Source organism: Hesperophylax consimilis, chromosome 19, assembly GCF_061612785.1.
Source record: "Hesperophylax consimilis isolate HC1 chromosome 19, BYU_Hcon_1.0, whole genome shotgun sequence".
Taxonomy (NCBI): Eukaryota; Metazoa; Arthropoda; class Insecta; order Trichoptera; family Limnephilidae; genus Hesperophylax; species Hesperophylax consimilis.
In genome coordinates this window covers 6,977,701-6,999,947 of record NC_142854.1, presented here as the reverse complement: position 1 = coordinate 6,999,947, position 22,247 = coordinate 6,977,701, and the positions used below count along the sequence as shown (strand labels likewise).

At 39.2% G+C, this 22,247-nt stretch overlaps 1 protein-coding gene across 1 annotated transcript in view; it reads right to left on the bottom strand.

Moving 5' to 3' along the window:
* crb (cell polarity complex component crumbs) overlaps positions 1-22,247 on the bottom strand; it is a 135,790-nt gene that overhangs the window by 20,739 nt on the left and 92,804 nt on the right. Inside the window, exons 14-31 of the mRNA XM_089643311.1 lie at positions 21,625-21,796; positions 20,720-20,824; positions 18,980-19,102; positions 18,056-18,204; positions 17,535-17,730; positions 16,938-17,136; positions 13,019-13,201; positions 12,369-12,591; positions 11,543-11,785; positions 11,179-11,391; positions 10,475-10,727; positions 8,391-8,556; positions 7,587-7,728; positions 6,116-6,208; positions 4,992-5,123; positions 4,310-4,503; positions 3,251-3,466; positions 1,678-1,877 (exon numbers count right to left, since the gene is read on the bottom strand). Of these exons, the coding sequence (XP_089499437.1) occupies positions 1,678-1,877; positions 3,251-3,466; positions 4,310-4,503; positions 4,992-5,123; positions 6,116-6,208; positions 7,587-7,728; positions 8,391-8,556; positions 10,475-10,727; positions 11,179-11,391; positions 11,543-11,785; positions 12,369-12,591; positions 13,019-13,201; positions 16,938-17,136; positions 17,535-17,730; positions 18,056-18,204; positions 18,980-19,102; positions 20,720-20,824; positions 21,625-21,796 (3,202 nt within the window). The remainder of the gene's footprint in view (positions 1-1,677; positions 1,878-3,250; positions 3,467-4,309; positions 4,504-4,991; positions 5,124-6,115; positions 6,209-7,586; positions 7,729-8,390; positions 8,557-10,474; positions 10,728-11,178; positions 11,392-11,542; positions 11,786-12,368; positions 12,592-13,018; positions 13,202-16,937; positions 17,137-17,534; positions 17,731-18,055; positions 18,205-18,979; positions 19,103-20,719; positions 20,825-21,624; positions 21,797-22,247) is intronic.

Here is a 22,247-nt window from a genome sequence, read left to right as displayed (position 1 = left end):
TTATCAGGACAATCTTCCCCTGGAATAATTAAACAGAACTGCACTGGTACCAGTCACGTAGGTTCCAAAGCCATGAGGTGAGGCATTATCAGTTGGGTAATTTGGCATTTGTTGCTGCCCATAATAATAATAATGTAATTATAAACACATTGAAGTTTTATTCAGAATTGAACCTGCGTATGTGTACGAAGGCAAATATTCCGGCTTCCTGATTAGTCGGCTCATGGACGGCTGACTGGCGTGCAAACAAGAATGTTTGATTGTTAACGTGTGAGACCGAACATTCTAAAAGCAGGTTCAGATATGTGTTCACGCGTAACAGTACCGATAAGCTTTACCGGAATGAATTCTTAACTCGTACTCGCCGGTGATGCCGGTTAGTTATGGTTATTTTCTAGTGTCAAAATACACTGCAGATTTTACTCAAAATGTGCTGAATTTACAATGAACGGAGGAATAGAAATACCAACTACCACCGAAAAATAAAAAGATAACAGTCACAACTAGGAATCGAACCCAGGATATCTTTCTCAGGAACCACTCGACCATTGGGACCTATTTATTAAGCGTCATATTTATCGATTTCATATTTCAAATTCAGAAATAACAATATCATTTGCAACAAATTTTTTCCATCTTTCTTTTTAAGAAAAAGTTATTCCTGACTATAATAATTAGTCAAAATATCTACCAAATATACAGTGAATCAAAAACTTAAAATACTATTATGAAGGTCCTTTTATTAGCGTAATTTTTTTTTGATAAAGTATATTAATTTGTTTTAATTTAATTAAAGTGACTCATTCGTTTGCTTTTGGGAACAACTCATATAGGTATATATAAATCATTGTGTCTCCCTTACTGTCATGGTTAGAAATACGATCTAAACATTGTTAGAAAGAGAAAACACTACACTTTATGTTCAAATCTAACAGTTAACCACAGAAAAATTTAAATGTAAACTTCTATGAAACCAAAGTTTCTAACCGCAATTTGGAAAAAATTTAACAATAAAAAATTGAGGGGGCAATAAAGTTTATAATAATATTTGTCTAATCAATAATTTTAGTTTGAAAAAAGGAAAGGTGAGAAATAATAATCTGACCATCTGACAGAATATGCCAGAGCCCTGAAGGGTTAAAACAAACTGACAGCTCGACAGCAGATGGGCTGCCTCACAGATGGCGCAGTTTACCCACATTTTCTATTCCACAACGGACATAGAAAATGAAAACCTGAGTGCCAACGGACTCAGGCACTCAGTGCCGATAATCTGAAAGCCAAAACCTGCGTCCTTTATGTTTGTACACTAAGGACGGGTTGTTTCGGAGAATTTGAACAATTCATCTAATTTCAACGTTAATTTGCGAGTTCTGTGAAAGTCCTATTCAAGTTCTGATATTATATCATTATAGGCTAGTTGTTTGAAAGAACTGAAATAATAACAAAACTAGAAAACAGATTTCACAGAACTCGCAAATTAACGTTGAAATTTGATGAATTGTTCAGATTCTCCGAAACAACCCGTCCTAAGACATGTTTAGTTGAGCAGGCGGCCCTGGCCTTCCCGTATCAATTCTCTTTCCTAACAATGTCCCACTTGCTTTGCTGCAGGAAGTTGTAACTCTTGTTTGGTCATCGTATAAAAAAGAAAGTAATGCACAAGAGTCAAGTTACCTCTTATAGTCTTATCAGCAATGAGCAGGTGCACTCGGGTCCAGGCATAGTCGGGACTCTGCTTGCGGAACCTCTGGACTCTCGGGAGCTGCTCCGGTTGCTGGCGCCACTCCACTGCCACCTGGTCTCGGAACACCGACACAGAGAGGAAGTCTCCTGTCGGGTTCTCAATGTGCATGAGGGTTCCGCCACTCTTGGATCTAGAGGGGTCAAATTAAGGGTATTAGTGAAGTGTACAAATGAAATTAAAATTCCAAAATATTTGGTTGTTTATGGCAGGTAAGAATCATGCAAATATACAAAAATCACTACTGATGACGGTGGAAAAAAGCATTAACAACAAATGTCAGTGACAAAATACAGACTTTCAAACAATAAATTCTGATTTGTGTAAACTTGTCTTGAATTGATATTACTTGTTTTCCCCTGTGGTCTTCAAATTAGCTGGTTGAACTCTCTACAGCTGGCAGAATATGCCATCATGGTAGCATGCTACCATCTACCATGCTACCAGCCTGCTACTAACTACGATTTTTGTTGCTGCTACGTTGCCGCGGTGAGTGATTGCCACTTCTTGTAATCGCTAGAATGGAGTTACTGGAACTGCAAGAAGGTAGTAACGACTTAAATGTTTTACAGTCTATACCAATAACAACTAGAGAAGCAACTAGTGGCTAGGGATTTGAGATGTCAAACGAAGTGACGATAGCGCTGCGTATCGGTTCTCATTGAGTTATCGCTACGTTTAGTAGCAGCGAGTTGAGTCACTCACAGCGAGAACCTTATCACATGAAGCGATTTTGTCACTACTATTCAAGTAGCAGCAACAACTGTGACCGAGCCTTATACAGGAGAGCGTACCTGTACACAATGGAGTCAGCCTCAACCTGTGTGGTATTGGCCAGGCACTCATAGTCATCCAGGTCTCTTCAGAACGAGCCCGCAGGACAGCCTATAGCTGGCAGAACACGCCATCATACTAGCACTAACCTACTAGAGATGGTTCCTTGGTATTTGCATTTGTGCACATAACTTACAACAACATCTCTGCCCCACTTATAATCGAAAGATATGCTCCAGACATAATTCCCGCCAGTTATTTGAGCTATCTTCAAGTACACAAGTCCTGTGCAAAACGCAAACCAGTTGTGCACAAAACTATCGGTCAATCATAATGGCAAATCACGTGTTGGAACAGTGCAGATATATAACTCATCCCGTGCACTATCGACTGAATTTTGCACCACTTTGATCATGCGCAATCCAATGCATCTGGAAGGATTTCGTTCAGGAATACTAATTTACAATGTTAGCACTACAACATTCAAACATTGGCTTTCGTGCACATTGATTTTAAACAGTTTTGCGAGATATTCAGCGATGAATAATGGCATGTCCTTCACTATCGAGATGATTTTGCGAACGCTGACTGTGCAGTTTTATTTATTCAATCATTTTACAAAATAACTTGTTAATAATAATAACGTAACTTTTTGGAGGGAATAAATTACAGTACCCACACTAATTCATTTGTTACATCTATGCACCACTAGCAACTTCCTCTGCTACCTACCTGTACATGATGGTGATAGAGTCGGCCTCGACCTGCGTGGTGTTGGGGTAGGGTGTGTAGAGCATGGGCGGCCCGCGCCCGTCCAGCGTTGCATTGGCCAGGCATTCGTAGCCGTCGTCCAGGTCTCTGCAGGACGAACCCGCAGGACAGTCCTGCAGCTGGCAGAACTCCATCTCTTGGCAGGATTTACCCTTGTAGCCACGGGGACACACACAACTAAAACGGACATATACATTTAAAAAAAATCAAAAAGGCATAAATTCCCAGGTTACGAATCACCTGAATGAATATTTGAAAATCTACTACAGAGGCAGAGAGGACAGACCAGTGCGACGTGGCATTCCTCATGCGCCCCCGACTTCTACTACCATTCACATTATTTAATGAGCAGGCAGCATTCTGCTGATGCGATCAGATCTGATTTAACAATTAGTCTAACAGTAAATAAGTTAATCCTTTCTTCTCTCCAAATAAGAAACTAATTGAGCTTTAAATTGGTTTATATTAGTAGCATTGATGACATGTTGTGCAAGTTTGTTCCATTCTCCTTACACTCCTTTCTTTGTTCATTCGCTCTTACATGCCCAAATCATTTAAGTGTCCCTTTCTTAATTTTACTAACTGTGCTTACATTAGTCTTGCATTCTTTGCAAATCTTCGCATTTCTCACACGATCATACATGGTTTTATCATACATACACCTCATACAATCTCAAAATGAAGCAGCTAAGAAATGTGAGACATGGTGCCTAACGCAAATTGATGAGATCAATCTTTGAGTGCAAAATTCTACAAATAATCTTAGGACCAATGCTAGGAAATGGATGTTACAGGATAAAGATAAATCATGAACGAGAAACCTGATAGATCATGAGACTCCTGTAAGTTTCTGTAGGTCAGTGGAAGCAACCCAGAGGCAGGCCGATGAAGAGGATTGAAGCAGAACAGAAGGATGGAGGACTGGAGGCGAATTGGGAGGGACGGCAGACAGTGGAGGCCAAATCCCACCCTGGGAAATAGCACTGAGATGATGATGAAGAAATGTGTGTATGTAGTAACCTATAATCGTTCCAGGTGACTCTGCAGGTGGCGTTATGTTTGCAGGGAGAGCCGGCGCAGCTGTCGTCGGAGACCACACCCTCCAGGACGGTGCGCTCCTCGAAGGTGACCACCCCAAACTCCGGGGGCATCTTCAGCTCCGACACCTTCAGCGGGAAGAACTCCACGATCATGGTGCGGGAGCCGTTGGAAATCTGCCAACATAACATTACAAAAGTCAATACAGTGTCAAGAAATAGTAGACAAAAATGGAGGGCACGGCAATTGTTAATTTTTTTAATACATTTGCTCCACAATGAAGGCCCTGCGGAAAATAATTTCCCACAGTGTCATCTTTGGAGATGCTGTGTGGAGGTTTTTTTAAGGAAAGGAAGTTTTGGGAAGGAAAATGGTATGAGGGGTCGGTAGGAATCTGTATAGGAGTAATGAATAATTTCGGATTATGAATAACCTGACAATATTTGAAAATCTCCTACTAGCACCACAGTAAGCGGAAAACGTTGCTTGTGTTGTGATGGAGGACTTAGCCAGCCGAGGAATGGAACACACTACGCCTGGCTGGGACCCAAACGCAATGTCAACTAAGCCACCGACCGGTCAAATAGTCCATCCCTCCCACTTCGATGCAAGGTGATGGGTATATTTGTAGGTGTCACAAGTGAAATATAAAAATAAATCTAACCTGTACATCCTGAATGATCCCCTTGTAGTTATCCTCAATGGTGGGAGGAGCGGGCTCCGGCACGGGGGAGTCTGCCTGTCTCACCGTCCTGGCGGAGGGACTCGCTATGGGCTGTCCCCCCAAATACAGCACCTGCAACCATCATATAACATACATAAACTTACTAAAAATAATGGTGGACAAAGCAAACAATACTGACTGCATGAGATTAGAAAATTATCAAATATCGAAATTCTTTCTTGATCACACAATAAATTTCACTGGACTGTCTGGGCCCGAATGTAAACTGGTGACAACATAATATGCACCCAACCATCTGGAGCCAACCTATTATTTTGGAATCCCCAATATTGGGGTATGTTGTGAGGCTGAAGGTAGTGGGGAGGGGAAGGAGATATGGAATTGGAAAGTGGGGGAATACCTGGCTTTTCAGATCTGGTCTAAACATTGTGAAAAAAAGACCCGCATAATGAGGTAGATGGCTTTGAAAACTCCCGCATGATGATATGGATGGCTTTGAAAACTCCCGCATGATGAAATAGATGGCTTTGAAAAGTCCCGCATGATGAAATAGATGGCTTTGAAAGTCCCACATGATGAGATAGATGGCTTTGAAAAGTCCCGCATGATGAAATAGATGGCTTTGAAAAGTCCCCCATGATGAAATAGATGCCTTTGAAAAGTCCCACATGAAGAGATAGATAGCTTTTAAAAGTCCCATGTGATGAGATAGATGGCTTTGAAAAGTCCCACATGATGAGACAGATGGCTTTGAAAAGTTCTGCATGGTCAGATGGACACTTTGAAAAGGCCAGAATGGTAAAAGTTAAAATGAGTACCAAAACCGTACCTACCAACCTTAGGCATTAAAATAATGTAATTTATTGCTGCACTCACGATACCTTGTTTATTTAGCTTTCTTACACTGTAGTCCTCTTGTGGTGGTGTAGAAAACCTGCTTAATGTGGGTGCATTTAATTAAATCATTCTGTAATATATTGTGAATATTTTATGCAGATATACATGGATAACTTTTGGAGTGTAACGGTCCTTACATTTGATTTGAATTTGGGAGGAAGTTCAATTCAAGGTTTCACTGAAAATTTGATAGAAAAATGAATTACCTGAGCATCAAGTTGTCCCGTAGCAGAGATGGGCTTCCTGAAGTATTCACTGCCATTGAGTTTCACTTGAACCAAGGAAGAGTTTCGCACAACCTGAAACATAAATATGTAACCATTTTTAGTCGGCCACTGGCGGTGAGAAGCGGAGATCTTCATTATTTTTCTATCATGTACTGCATCATCAGCTGTCTTCATACTGGCCCCATTTATTCAATAACATTTATAAGTAATCAGCAGTAGTGGTTCGTGGCCTTGTAGGAAATTTAAAAATTCCTTTATCCATAAATCCTATGTTGGTCAAACTAATTGCATAATTTCTGCTTAATTCGTAGAAAGCGTAACATGAAAGACATGTCATTATTTTTAATAATAATAATAATAATACTTGGATGACTCTTTTATTTATTTTCAGAACATAGCATATTTTTCTGTAAATATTTTCTATCATTAGAGATTTGTAATTTACGGCTTTCTATTTTAAAACGGAGTTAGGAAGTATACTTAATTCTACAAATTGGCAACATGGAAATATTACTAATTTGTGTTTAATAACAGTGGAATTTTTCACGAATTTACGAGTTTTATTATTCGAAGCGGGACTAATTTTAACACCAAATGGCACTAAAATTTTATTTTTGAAAAAAACGGAGTTATGCAGTCTACGATATTCATACAGCCGACGATATACAGGATGTATCAGCCTGTACCAGCAATTCCTGAGAACATTTAGAGTAAAAAATAGATGTCGTTTTGCCGTCCGATGATATTGACAATTTGGGGATTCAAGCATCTGTGGTTAATGAATATAATGTCGTAGGAGAAATGGAGGAATTAGATTCTTATACGCCGGTTTAACATTTGTATAGTTAAGCCGGCCTTAACACCCCCAGACTAATTTGTTCGCTATTGGGAACAATGAATATGGTCTCATAGAAGTCATTGTCTCCCTTACTGTCACAGTTAGAAATATGATCTAAACGGTATGAGAAAGAGAAAACACCACGCTTTATATTCAAATCTAAATTTTAACCACAGAAGAATAAAAATGTTCACCTTTATGAAACCAAAGGTCCGACCTCTTTATTTTTATACGAAATGACAAAAACGTTTGGTGTACATTTGTCTAATAAAATGTGTGTGTTTTAAAATATTTTTTCATTTTCCGTAATTTTAGTTATTGTAAATTGAGCCATTTTAATTTTTTTTTTTTATTTTGCACACAAAATTTAAATATTTCAAAACATATGTTTATTTCTAATGTTAAAATTTTAAAACGAATTTCATCAGCTTTCAAAAAGAATTTTTAGTTTTCACTGTTCAGACTTTAAGCGCTGCCATATATTTACACTACGTTTTTAAGTAAGGGAGATAATAATATATATTACTGCCCAAATTATGGCGTCAAATTTTCAAAATATTACTTGACAGAATCATTGTTAAAATATGGCACGAGAATAAAAAGTTGACATACCTGTATGAGGTGGTTGAACCCATTGTCCAGCCTGTTCCCCCCAACAGTATAGGCCTCCGAGGTCTGATTGAACTGCAGGCGCACCAGCAACTCTCCGTTGTTGAGGGATGCCGCCACAAACGTTTCCTCGGAGAAACCAATTCTGAAAAACAGACACATAGATGTAAAATTCTTTACTTTTAACAAGACACTACCCAAAACAAAACTGATATGTAATACTGACACTTTAAAACAGTATTTAAACAACACATTTTCTTTCAAACAGTCCAATATTTTTATACCACCGTAACGCAGTTCCGTGAAAAATCATGGGATATTATAATAGTAGGATTTGTGAAGCTAAATTTTTATAAAAAAGATATTTGCCTTTCAAAAATAAATACACTAAAAGCAATTATTCAAGAAATCTGGTTCAATGAACTGAAAATTACTTTGAATTTGAGTGTCATTTTCAAAATTGGAACTGATTGTTTGAAAAATACTGACTATCCCATATGTAAGCCTGAATTTTTCTAAATTGTAACCGGTGAATATCTTAAGGAAATTATCTGATTAAAAAATATTCTTTTCAAATCCAGACAAACGATTAAGTAGGTACCTACCACGGGTCAGTATCAATCTATAATATTGTTTATACGTCTTACTTTTAAAGTAGAATATTGTGTGGAGAAATATTTTAAATGAACACAACAATATATTTTCAAATGAAATCTTTACAACTGTAAAAACTTTTAGACTTTTTAAAATTTTAAACTTGTTAAGTTTGTAGTTTTTGAATGGTGTGTTTGTTTGTTTGTTTGTTACCTGGGCTTGGATCCCAGGTAGAAGATCTGGCCTGATGGTTTGCGGGTGCGGATGAACATGGATATGTCGACGATGGAGCGCACGGCTCTCCGGGCCATGTCGTGAACCGCCACCGTGACCAGCGAATCCGTGGTGTTCTCGTAGCCAAAGGTTGCAGCCGTCACATCTGGAATTGTAACAAACATTATAAACAAGCGTAGGGAGTGTGGTGAACACATCGCTCAGGTAGTGGAAACACGACCTGCAATAGCCATCCCAAGCTTGAGCTTAAGGTGTGAGGTATCGTGCTCAGGCTGAATGACCTGGAGAACAGTGCCTCTGGTCGCATCTCGGAGTATTTAGACCTTACCCCGGCACTTAGGCTCTGCTGGAGTGGACCTTCTATTTCCTTAGATACTCGTGGGACGAAAATTGGACTAATAGAAAACACCCTCTTCCCTCGTGGGGCCTTCAGGGAACCAAGGGGGAGTGGACTCTTCCGTCAAGGGGCCTTCTGGGAACCAAGGAGGAGTGGAGGAGAGATGAGATGCTGTTACCTCGCAGGGCCCTCAGGGAACCAAGGGGGATTGGAGTCATCCGTCGTGGGACCTTCAGGGAATCAAGGAGACTCCTTCTGTATCAAGGAGGAGTGTAGAGGAGAGATGAGAGGTGGGGCCTTCAGGGAACCAAAGGGGAGTGGAGAGGAGAGATGAGGCTCTCTTTCTTCGTGGGGCCTTTAGGGAACCAAGGGGTAGTGGAGTCTTCCGTCGTTGGGCCTTCGTGGAACCAAGGTGGAGTGTAGAGGAGAAATGAGGCCACCTCCGTGAACTCTTCTCTTGTGGGGCCTTAAGGGAACCAAGGGGGATTGGAGAGAAGAGATGAGACCTGGAAAGACACACTGTGGAACCAGAAGACATAGCCACAAACAAGGACAACCCTGGTGAACTTTATAAAAGGGACCGGGTGACTGTTAAAGGATTGAGGTAAAATGGGAGATAGATAGCACAATGGGACTATGGCCTAAGTGCTCCCGGGAACTATATGTAAACCGTCACCGCGCTATAACAAAAAAAAATGATGTATTACATTTTTTTATTGGACTAACTTTCTGACATATTTATTTAGACTTTAAAAAAAGTTCCGAATAAATAAAAATCAGATATGTTTATCCGAGATACTATCTAGGTTACAAACCAATTGTTTAGAACTTTGTGATCATTCAAAAAGATAACTGTTAATAATTTGGGAAAAATTAGTTGCAAGATAATATTGTTAATTCTAAATTTGAAATATGAGATTGACAAATATGGGGCCGTTCAAGTATTATGTAAGCACTATAGGGGGGCAGGGGGTCTTTGCTTTGCTTATTTTTGATGACATGGGGGGTTGGGGGGGTCGAGATAGTGATTACGTCAGCACTGCTCAGCAGTAGTTATTTTTTTTTACACATTGGCAACCCACACATTGTCTATGTTTGAAAACAGAATACATATTCGGGGATTCCCACAAATAATTAATACGTTTAGGTACTAGCTCAGAAGCGAATGGGGGAATTAGCGCGCGCTACTCACTTGTCAAAATTTCCTCCATCAATCTATTGTTTCGTTTCAGTACGATTGACGATTTGACGTGTTGTAAGCAAATCAAAGCAAGTTAATATTTGTGTTACCGTTGATCCACTTTCGCCAAAGTTGAATTGTTTATAAAACAGAATACATTAACAGAAAAATGCAAATAGGTACCAATTTTTACGTAAGCATGGGAGGGGGGGTAAGAGCTTTGCTTACTTTTGGTGACAAGGGGGAAGAGGGGGTAAATAATTGTAATAAATCTGCTTACGTAATACTTGAACGGCCCCTATGACGTATAATAATTAGGTTCCAATGGTTAAGGGGATAAAGATGTTGTCTCGGTAAGACACAGATCCTGGGTTTGATTCCTAGTTGAGACATTTAACTTTTTATTTTTTGTTGTCTTGTTCTGTTTCATGTTTCGAATGATTTGTTACTATTATTTTCTTCTTCAATATTATGTATTACACTTAACTTGTATTATAACTAGTAGACTGCAGAAGTCAGAAGGCAGTGAGAGATCTATACACTTACTGTACTGGCACGTATGTCCCAGGTATGGGCGTTGGCACGTGCAGTGAAAGGAGGTCCACAGGTCCGTGCAGCGCCCGCCCGAGTGGCACGGGTTCCTGGGGCCGCACTGCTCCACGCGAGGACACGTGGACTGCACGCCGTACAGCAGCCAGGAGGCCGTGCCTGAGTACACCGGCACTGGAACCAGCGATGTGATGGCGGCGGCAGTCGTTAGGTCTGTGGAATCTGTCAAGTTGTCCGCACTGGGCAAGACCTGGAAAAAGGGAGAAATAGAACTATTGACATGTAATGAATTTTTTTTCATTCAAAATGGCAGGAAAAGCATTACAGCTAATGCTAAGGTTGATTATACAATATTAATAATATTAAATAAGCAGGCAGCATTCTGCTGACGTGATCGTGTTTGATTTCAAAGTAAGTTTATTGATAGTTGAGTTGTTTTCAATTTAAAAATAAGTTAATCCTTTCTTCTTTCCAAATAAGAATAAGCGAGAAGTCATCCTCATGCCTAGAAATTTAAGTTTAGCCAATTGGTGGGAACAGAATGGAAGGTTTTTTCAAAGATATATTATGTTAAATGTAACAGAATTGGAATGTAATAGAAGTGGAAATAAGTATTCAGCTCCGTTCAGGTTGTTGGTTTGTTCCTCGTTGGCAGTCAGCACTAAGTGGGATTAGTTGATGGCCACAAACACCTTACTCACCCATTCGCCGTTGATGATGACATCCTGCACACAGCCTATGAAGGCAGCTGGGCCATGCGTCAGGCGGCTGAGAGCTGGGATGGTGCCCCCGAGGTAGGTGGTAGGGAAAGAAGTGTGTGAGCTGTTGCTGCCCTCGTTCAGGTTTATGGGGTAGATGGTCTGCTCCTCATTGGCAGCCAGCACCAAGTGGGACGAGTTGATGGCCACAAACACCTGAGAAACAAAAATAATCCAAAGTTTTAGACTTGCTCGACAATACAATATATGTTGTAGCGACGGCGAGTGTAAGATTCTGGCACATTCATTATCTGTAAGGTGTTTTCTTCTGCCTTTTTACAGTAATATTACGATACAATCCGTTTACCTTTTGCCAGTGACTGTCGTTAAGATTGGTGCCGATGAACACTCCCTCCCACTTGTTGAGCAGGCTGGAGTGCAGGTTGAGACGCCCGTTCACCAGCTCCAGGATGTAGAAGGTCAGCCCCTTGCCAATAGCCAGCAGTCCGTTACCCAGCGTGGTCTTGAAGTGGAACTGGATATCATAGCCCTCCTCGCGCGAAGTGTTGACCACCACATAACTGTGCCCGCCCAGGGACATTGTGGTTATCTGTAAACATTACACAAATTAAGTTCTGGTTGGTGCAATCCCACACAAAGCTAAATAGACTCCAATGAAGATCAAGACAGGCTATATATATAGGCCATCAAAAAGTAAGTATCTTGTAGCATTTAGAATAACACCGAGCTATGCCGAGATTCACGGCAAAACTTGCAATGAATCCTTATTGTTTTACATTGAAATATGTTGGCTAGCCTTACTAGTAGCCTAGCTAGTTTTGACTAAATTGAAGACATCATACTTACATAAATAGCTGCATTCAGAACACGAAAATGGTTTTGGTTTACTGCTGTGAATCCAAATGTGCTTTGCAATACAACAATTTTGTACATGAATATTTGCAGTCACAGCACGAGAATGAATATGAATACAAAATACATTACTACAAAAGTGTATTTTTAAATCCGTTTTTCTCAGCTGTGAATACGATAAGATTTTTTCCTTTGTTAATTTTAAAATGTTTTTTGCCAAGCCTCACTGTCTCACCGAGAGGTTCCTAAGGCAAGTTAATAACTACCAAAACTCTGACATACAAAGAGAAAGTGAAATACATAAAAGTAAGCTGACTGACCATCTCGCAGGTGTCTCCGTGGTATCCGGCGCTGCAAGTGCAGTTGAAGCGGTGCTGCGTCTCCTCGAACAGCCAGGGACGGCAGGTGCCGTTGTTGAGGCAGCGGTTGGTCAAGCAGCCCTGCAGAGACACGGAGCAGTTCTTGCCGCCCCAGTCCATCTCACAGTCGCAGAAGTAGTTGGCGCGCCGGTCCTGGCACTTGCCCCGCACACAGGGCTTGTATCTACAACAACAAAAACTTATTAGACTACAGACCACATAAACTGAAAGCCGATCGTCCTTTCCTTAGGTCAAGCCCGTTGTTCAATCCCGATGTGTGTGGAGGCGGCTTTAGTATATATTATATACAATTTATTTTTAGTTTACTTTATTAATGTACACAACAGACAGATGGTCAACGAACCAAAAAATTACAAAGAAATAACAAAGTATAAATACCAACTATCCAATAATGGTGTACAACAATATGTTAACATAAAACAAGTGTGAACAATAGCAAAAAAGAACACGGGATAAAGTTTGATTCGAGTGAAGTCAAGTTAAAACCAGAGATTCAAGAAATTCTAGGGGCTATCGCTAAATAGGTCCGGTCTTGCCACTGCGTGAGAAGGTTAAGTTGGTTCTTTGATGTAATCAGTATATGAACAAACCTTGCGCACTCGTCGATATCCTTCTGGCAGTGGTCACCCTCGTAGCCGTCCTCACATTCACAATCGTAGCGCCCCACGCGGTCCACACACGCGCCCGATGGCGCGCACGGGGACGACTCGCACTCATTGATGTTCACTTCACAGTGCGCGCCCGTAATGCCCACGATGCACACGCACTCGAAACTGGAATCAAAAAAAGCAATAGCTGAAGAGGAAATGTAAGGTTGAAAAAACACCCATTCATTTATACGAACTTGAAAATCTTATAGAGTATGAAACCATTGTAAGGTTCTGTGCTTCCCAAAGACTGTGATACCAGCCATGTAGAAAGAATGACTGATGATAGGTTGCCGACCAAGTGGGTGCCTCAGTAGAAGCAGAGGTAGACTGAGGAAGAGGTGGATAGACTGCGTGGAAGGGAATTGAAGCAGGACAGGGATAATAAAATATAGTTCAATCGATGTCTATCGTTTCCAAATTTAAAATCAATATATTAGAACTCTTATAGTAAAAAAATAAACATCTAGCTATTGCACCTCTTAATGAATTATTTCCTCAAGATTGACACAATTATAGGTGTAGTCTTCTTGAAATTACTACAACTGCATTATTATTTCACATGTAATTACTGTAATCATTTAGTAAAAAGTTATTTTTATTTATTTATCAATAGAGACAGGATTATATGCAACAAAAATAGCCCAAAATATGCATGCAAATATGCAATAAAAATAGCTAAAATATGCACGAAAATCCATAAAAAGGGTCAAAATATGCAAAATGAAATAATACAGGAAGTCGTATTTTTACATATTTATTTTTATTTTAGTAAGCTATTAGTTCTCAAGGATAACAATTATATTTTAGAAAATATCAATTATAAAATGTATTTAACAATAAAATTAAGATTTTAACTTTAAAAACGTATATGACTAAGTACTGTTCTAAATGTTCTGTAGACAAATTGTGTCTACGATCGCTTAATATATTTTTGTAAGCGGAAAAGGAACGTTCTACGTCTACTGATGTGGCTGGACAGAATTTAAATTTGGGTGCGATTTTTGAACTTATTGTTCCGGGCAAAATTTCACCTGCCCCGTTGATGAAGTTATCAATTTGGCACAAAGGTTCAAACCCTGGGTTATTATTCAGTATATTTTCAAATTTTTCTTTGAGTTTACTCGGGAATAGCTTTGGCAACGAGGAATTCATAAGGCGAATTTCCTTCATAACCTGAATAGATGCATTCAACGCCAATCCATGAGTTTCAAGCGTTTTTATACTTGCAGGTATGTAGGCGAAATGAGTGGTAATCATAGCTAGGTTTTTTTTAATACTGGCGTCGTCAAACGATTCTTTGCACTGGAAAACTGCCAAAGCCTCTGCACTATCGAAGTCATTGATAACACCCTTGATGGCTTCAAAATGTTCATGGTAAAACATCGCAGCTTCGATCCATGTACCCCAACGTGTTATTACTGGCTCAGGAGGTAAAGGGGTATTTGGCAGTTTTTCTTTGTAGGCCTTTATACGAGCAGGCGCCTTAAGAAACACTTTCTTTGCTGATGAAATCAGGTTATTTACATTCGCAAACGTGGATCTCACTTCTTCGGCGAGTCTGTGAATTCCGTGAGCAAAACACGTCACATGAATCAAATTGGGATAAAATACTTGGAGGGCTTTGCCTGCTTTGATCATATAGGGGGCAGCATCTGAGAGCAACACATACACATTTTCATCCGCAGAAGATTCAGGAAATATTTTTTTTATACCCTCATTCACAAATCTGGCGATCGTAGAATGATTTGCCTTTTCAAGTTCTCTGCAGGCCACCAAATAGGAAGGTGAAGGTTCAAGTTTTAATGCACCAATAATCAAATTTGCAATGTAACGGCCGCAAGTGTCGGTGGTTTCGTCAGCTGAAATCCATATGATGTTATCCTTGAGTTCATTGCGTATTTCTTCCAGCACATGTAGATAAATTGATGGTATGTAATTTTTACGTAAAGTAGATTCATCCGGTATATTTTGATTTATGCAATATTTTCTGAGAAAATCCTTCAAGGCAGGATTTGTCAGTTTGTATAGAGGGATATTGCTTGCAAGAAATGCTTCACATAGATCCATGCTAAAGTGATTTTGTTGTTTACCTTTGGAGGTTACTTAACTGTTACTGCTACTTGCCACTGTAAAAACTTGTTGTCGTGGGCCCTTCTTCTGCACTCCTGCGATATGAACACTGGTTTTGACATGCTGGTCTATTTGGAACTTTTTTGTGCTAGAAATGTTTTTCTCGCAAACTCGGCAGTATAAAACTTTTCCGTCGTATGTAAATATTCCAGGATATTCAGCTATCCACGTATGGGCACTTTTTTTATCAGGGGGCATGGTTCACTTTCACAATGTACAACTTCGTGCAAACAAAAAAAACACTAGACGAAACTCTAAAGAACAGCGCGTGCGACCAGTCAAAAACAAAATTCGCAATTCACTGAATTACCATAAAAATATACCAAATCACCCCTCATACGAATGAATGAATTGTTTTCGGCAATTAGCCGAATTAAGCCGAGTAGGCGCGAGCGCAGACGAAGATGAGAGAGGTTCCCCCCCCCCCCCCCCCCGCTCCGGCCGCCGGCCGTAGCGATCAGTAAGATCAGTTATCATTCTTCGCTGGCCGCGCGCCTTGCTATCTGATGTCTATAATGTCGCTATGTGAGGCATCTGAACGATATCAAGCGTAAATATGCAAGATCTCAAATTATTTGCTAAAATATGCAACTACCGCTGAAAAGGGTCTAAATATGCATTTGCATATGCAAATATGCAAATGCATATAATCCGGTCTCTATTTATCAATATACGAACTGGCTGGCTTATGGAGCCCGCTAGTTCGTGAAAAGATAATTGAATGAATGAATAAATATATACACTAGCTTTTATGTGTCGCATACATATTATGTTAATACAACTACTACCTAGTATTACTAAACTTAACATTCTTATAAACAATTTTCGTCTTTATACCTTAGTAGTAGGCGTATTCTTATTTTCTTACAACAGGCTTATATGTACCTACAAACTATCATGTTTCCATTTGCTTTTTGCTTGCTTTATATGTCAAATGGTGAAGGTTATATAATTGCTTTTACTATTCTATACTTATAATCTTCACAATATTTTTTTATATAAACTATTTAAAATATGTATGTAAAATGGCAGACCGAACGCCCTCGATTTAACAGGCCACGATAACCATTCAAACGCTCGGTATTTTGTAAACAATACATATTCTTATTTTTGTACAACAGGTTTATACCTACAAATAATTATTGTATGCATTTACTTAATAAACGCCCGGGTTGCCGGCACTGAAACTATAATATGTCAAATGGATATGGTTATATGTATTATTACTGTTACTATTGTAAACTTACAATCTTCAGAATATTTTTTTATGAACTATGTATGTAAAAGCCCAATAGGCGTATAAATAAATAAAAAAATAAAAATAAAGAACTGGAGATGAACAGCGAGGGACCACAGCTGGTGGAGAACATTGTGGAGGAAGCCAAATCCCATCCTGGGATGTAGCGAGGTTATGATGATGATCTATAGTTTATTGTTATCAAGTTTAATTTGTAGAACTCCATTTTAATTTTAATTTTTTTATATATTCAATAATATTGTTATTGGGTTTATAAAAACAGTTTAATTGTTGAAACTGTTAAACTGTTTTTATAAACCCAATAACAATATTATTGAATATATAAAAAAAAAATTAAAAAAATTATCTATAGTGACATCGTCTCTGATTGATGGGCGTAAATTTCAGATACCTGTGGAACCAGGAGAAAATGCCAACAGTATACCACAACGAACTAACAGTTATAAATATGAATAAGTATAGTATTTTCACCCGCTGGCATTGGCGTAGCTGAATTCCTGGTAGAAGTGCGCGGGCAGCAGCATGTTGAGCTCCTCATCCACGTAGATAGGATTGTGCGGGTCCATGGAGCCATTCTGGTACAGCGAGATGTTGCTGCGCTCCAGGCACACGCCCCGGTACTGGCACGGACTGGACTCGCACTCCGAGATGTCTATCTCGCAGTTCTTGCCTGGAATAATTTTAAATATGGTAGAATAAACAGGTAGGTGCTATTCTGGAGGGAAGACGTCCAGAGAGGCTGGGTCTGCCATGGACAGAGGCCGCTGAAGCAGCGCAGGACAGGGATGCCTGGAGCCGCCTTGTCGATGCGATGGGTCCGTGACCCGAATAAGGCAAGGGGAAGAAGATGTACATGTACATATAATTAATAAGGAACGGAGCAAGAACCTTTTATGTGCACGTATAATTTGTGCACTTTCAGAAAATATCATCGACGAAGAAACAATATCACCTAAACGACTCACAGTCAAAAAATCACTTTTTTATGAAATTCGACAGAGAAGCGAATTTCGCCTATATTTTTTTATATTTGGCGCACCACTATTTTTAAACATGGATAGTTGTTACCTATGTATCCGGGGTAACACTGGCACGTATAGTCTTTGACCCCGTCCAGACAGACGGCGCCGTTCTGGCACGGGTCGGGGTCGCAGTCGTCAATGTTGGTCTCGCAGCGCTCGCCCGTGTGACCTGTGTCGGAGCAGTTGCAGGCATAACTGTTCAACCCGTCCTGGCAAGCGCCTCCATTCAGGCACGGAGACGACTGGAAAGCAAAAGAAAGGTTAATACATATAATATAATAATGAGTGTGAGGAGAATATATGACAAGGAATTTAATGGTAGAAGAAGTTAATTAATTAAATCAGGGCTGTATATACTACCATTTACAATATTGAACATATATAATTTTTCGATCTGAGAATTTGAATAAAATTTAGTTCTTCCATCAAGTTATTGTAGTTTATGCTTTCAATAGAAATACTGAGTTTAAAATGAATGTGTTGAATCTGTATGTATTTTAAAATGGGGGCACCGGATTGAAGAGTTAGAGAATATTCGACTTTACTTGGAACTAAAGATATAATTACCTCGCAATCGTCAATGTTGATTTCGCAAGTGGAACCAGTGAGCCCCTCCCGACAGAGACAAGTGAAGGTAGCCATACCGTCTATACAGGTGGAGCCCTCCATGCAGGGGTTGGACTCACACTCATTTATGTCGATGGAGCAGTCCTTACCTGGACAAGTACAAAACAGACTAAATACTCAATACTGTGATAGTTTGATCTGCTAAATAGTCTCGGATCCGGTCATTTCTTAAGACATAGATTCAGTCCATCGGCAGACCGAGCAACAGATTATAATTATATATTATACTTTACTGGCATTTCAGCAACAATTAAATATCTATATCAGTTCACAAGAGTTATGTATACTTCCAGATAACCCACAAGTTTTGTCCAAAAACATGTTTCGACAAGTGGTGTTAAGGTCAAGTGTTGCAGTCAAGAACAATGATAGCTAAAACTACAGTAGAACCCAGATAATGGGCTGGCGGTTTACGAAGAGGGGTGAGCGGTTTCCCGTGAGCACTTAGGCCATAGGCCCATTGTGCTATCTCCCATTTTACCTCAATCCTTTAACAACAACCCAGTCCCTTTAATAAAGTTCACCTGGGTTGTTATTGGGTATGTGGCTATGTCTTCTGGTTCTACTGTATGTCTCCCCAGGTAACTGAGCCTAGTTCCCACCAGGGCAGGACATTGGCACCATAGGTGAATTGGAGTCTCTTCATCCTCTTCACATTTCCTACATCTATTGGTGTTTTCCACTCCCAATGCATGTGTCCCCTGAGATAGCAGTGCCCCGTTAGTAGTCCTACCAGTTCCCTCAGCGAGTTTCTGTCCATATCGAGTAGTTTCTCTAATTAATTAGCTACTAATGCTACTAATACAGTTTGCAGTACATAATAGAATAATATGACAGATGCATTAATTGATTGTATCTAATTACCGGTAAATCCAGGTGTGCAGAGGCACTCGTAGTTGTTAATTTTGTTGACACAGGAACCACCGTTCTGACACGGTCGGGAGAGACATTCATCAAAGTCTACATTACAGTGTTCACCGGTAAAACCTGTAACGGGAATACAAATTGGTTAAATAAAATAATATGTAAATTAACTATCCAATGAAATTCAGCCCCGCTGGGGTAGGCAGAGGGAATGGACCTCCAAACAACATCTTGACATCCAAAAGCAGGATATAACAATACTGATTGATAGAATTTAAATAAAATCATTGTTTACCACCCCTGATACCCCCTTGTACCAGTAGAAATATGGCCGTGATACGCTGAAACCGGTAACGGTAAAAAAAACCTTGATGAATGTTTTAAATTGTTTTAATAAATCAATACGAACTCATCCACTTTCTCTGAGTATTTATCATTCCCAACTACATTGCACGCTGTTTTCGTACTCTCTCTTTCAAACGCCATGTCATTGGACTTAATTATATTCATCATTAACTCATTCTTCATACATACATACTTGCAGACTATAGATCTTCCATACCGCTAGAAATCAGCACCGCATCATCAGCATACAACAGGCATACTTTCAGATTGTTCATTTTCGCACCCAAACCCACATCTTTCAATTTTTGCATACAATTATTCACTTACAGATTGAATAACCACAGTGACATTAAACTGCCTTGCTTAAGGGATGACACCAACTTGAGATTTTGACTGATAAAGTGTCTATACTTTTAAGAATATTTTAAATAATAATAATAATACTTGGATGACTTGTATAGCGCCGTTTTTGTGCAAAAACACCTCAAGGGCGCTGTACATATATATTGTTTGTGTTATATATTGTTTATCCATAATGAAATTCAAATTATTTGCGAAGTTAATAGCAATTAGAAGTAAGCGCGGCAAAGTCGGCCCGAAACTCAGGTAGCGATCGGACGAATATCTATAGCCAACAGGAGACAAAAGAGGGCGGGCAATTGAAAAGATCTGCTCAAAAGGAGTCAGAGGACATCACGGCAACAATGGATGTCTCATGTACGGTCCAGGAATCGTAGGAGGTAATTTAAAAAAATATTTGGTTTTAAGACACTGTACTGTTTTTTCTTTTGCGTTTTATTCTAAACTACTTTTTTCAAACCGGTGTATGAGATATCTAAAGATTTACTTAATCAATTTTGTTAAAATTTACAGCACATATTTTTTATAATATTATCTAAGATGTAGCATAAGATTTTTTTGATTGGATGCCACGTTCATAAGTTATAAAATTTTTAAACTTAAAATATCGATAAAAACCTAAGTTTTTTTTAAAACAGCTTTGATACTTACAATTTTTTTTTTTAAATTTCCCTTCACTACATCTTAGCTATTACTTTTCTTAGTAAGAAAAAGTTTATTTTTTATTTTTCAAACGTTGCCTGACAGAGAAAATAAGTACACCATCAGCAAGGCTTTTCAAAAGAGGTTCCTACTTGATAACTCATGGCTCCGCTATTTTTAATTTATACATATTTTTTTTGATGGTATTATTTCAAATTATTCATATGTCCATAACTATTCATACGTATACGTGTAAAATAAAAATTATTTTTTATTTTTCTGGCTGTTGAAATTTATTTTTATTTTTATACCTATTTTATCCAAGCTCCAAGGTGGTGTAACCCCTTAATAATATGAACATATATATTAAAAAAAAAACAAAACAAAACTAACCAGGCTTGCAGTAGCATTGGTATGATCCTGGTTTATTGACACATATACCCTGGTTGCACTTTCCAGGTATCTTGCACTCGTCTATGTCTATATCACAGTTGCGCCCTGAAAATATAGAAATAAGAAATTAAACAAGGAGTTCACAACAAAGATCGAAATTAGGTTGCATAAAATTCTTCAGACAACGCTTTTTACTACAAAATTTCATGTTTTGAAAACGGCCGGTACTACAGCGAAGTCATTCGAACTATGAATTGTACAGAGTGGTGTCTTCACAAGACACCATTGCATGCGTTTTACCCAAGTTCACATTGAAAGCTCATATCGTCATTTTGCTGTTGTTTTCTTTATTTTACATTAGCTTCACACTCAACCAACCTCTCCTGATCCGGCCATCACGCAGTAGATGATTAGACGCATCCGCCGTTAAGTCCTAGGCACACCCACCCCTGCTAAATCACCAAACTTCGCAAACCACTTGAGCTGACCTATAGCAGAGATGTTTGTTGTCCAATAAATGGTACCCATAATTGCCTCCCAAATTAACCCTTTAAATATACGTAACGCATTTTCATCAAAATATGGCGATAGAAATCGATAGAGATAATTTCCTTGGTGGACGAGGCTCCTCCACTTCTTGCGGTCCTGGGCTGCGTGGAGAGCCAAGGACACCGTCGTTCCGGACGCATGTGATACTTGATCACTCTGACGCAACGGTGATCTTCCTCTGCTCCTGCTGCCAAACAGATTCTCCAGGTTTGAGTTCTCAGTTTGGCGAACAACATAGCCTATCCAGTTGATAGCCTATTCTAGATTGGATATTTTAGTAAGTATTATAATATATGTGGGCTAATGGTTATCCAAAAAAAATTATATTGAATAGCAATTTAACAAAAGGTTGTTACCGGTGAATCCGTCCTCACACTGGCAGGTGTAGTTGTTCCCGTTGCCGCCCTCATGACACGTGCCATTGACGCACGGTGAGGACGCGCAGAAGTCCGTCTTCTGTGTGCAGTTCTCCCCCGAGTAGCCGTCCGGGCAACGGCAAGTGTACGAATTGATGCCGTCATAGCATATCTAAAACACATTGGAAGGACATAATAATATAGGTATATGTAAGTGCATACTTTAAAAATGAAACCCCAAGTATAGGGAACTTTCTACAGAAAGGAAAGAGTCAACCCAAGTATGTCGAACGTCCATCATAATCTCAGATCTGAATGCATTATAATTGTTCCGAAATCGGCATTACTTGGTATCGCCGTGGTAATTAGTTTCACATTAACATTAATACATTGAAGCTTCATAGCTTTCTCCTATTAATCGTCATAGATCGACAAAAGCACAGAAAAGTTTCGGATTTTTTGCCAGAAACTTCTGTTAGCATACGCAATGAGGAAATCTGATCCATGGGTTCCATGACAATTAAACACATCTTTAAAAAGTTATATAGAGTCATTACAAGTGATGAAACAAAAACTAGGTTAAATAGGTTACATAGGTACATAGGTTTTTGTTTTATCACTTT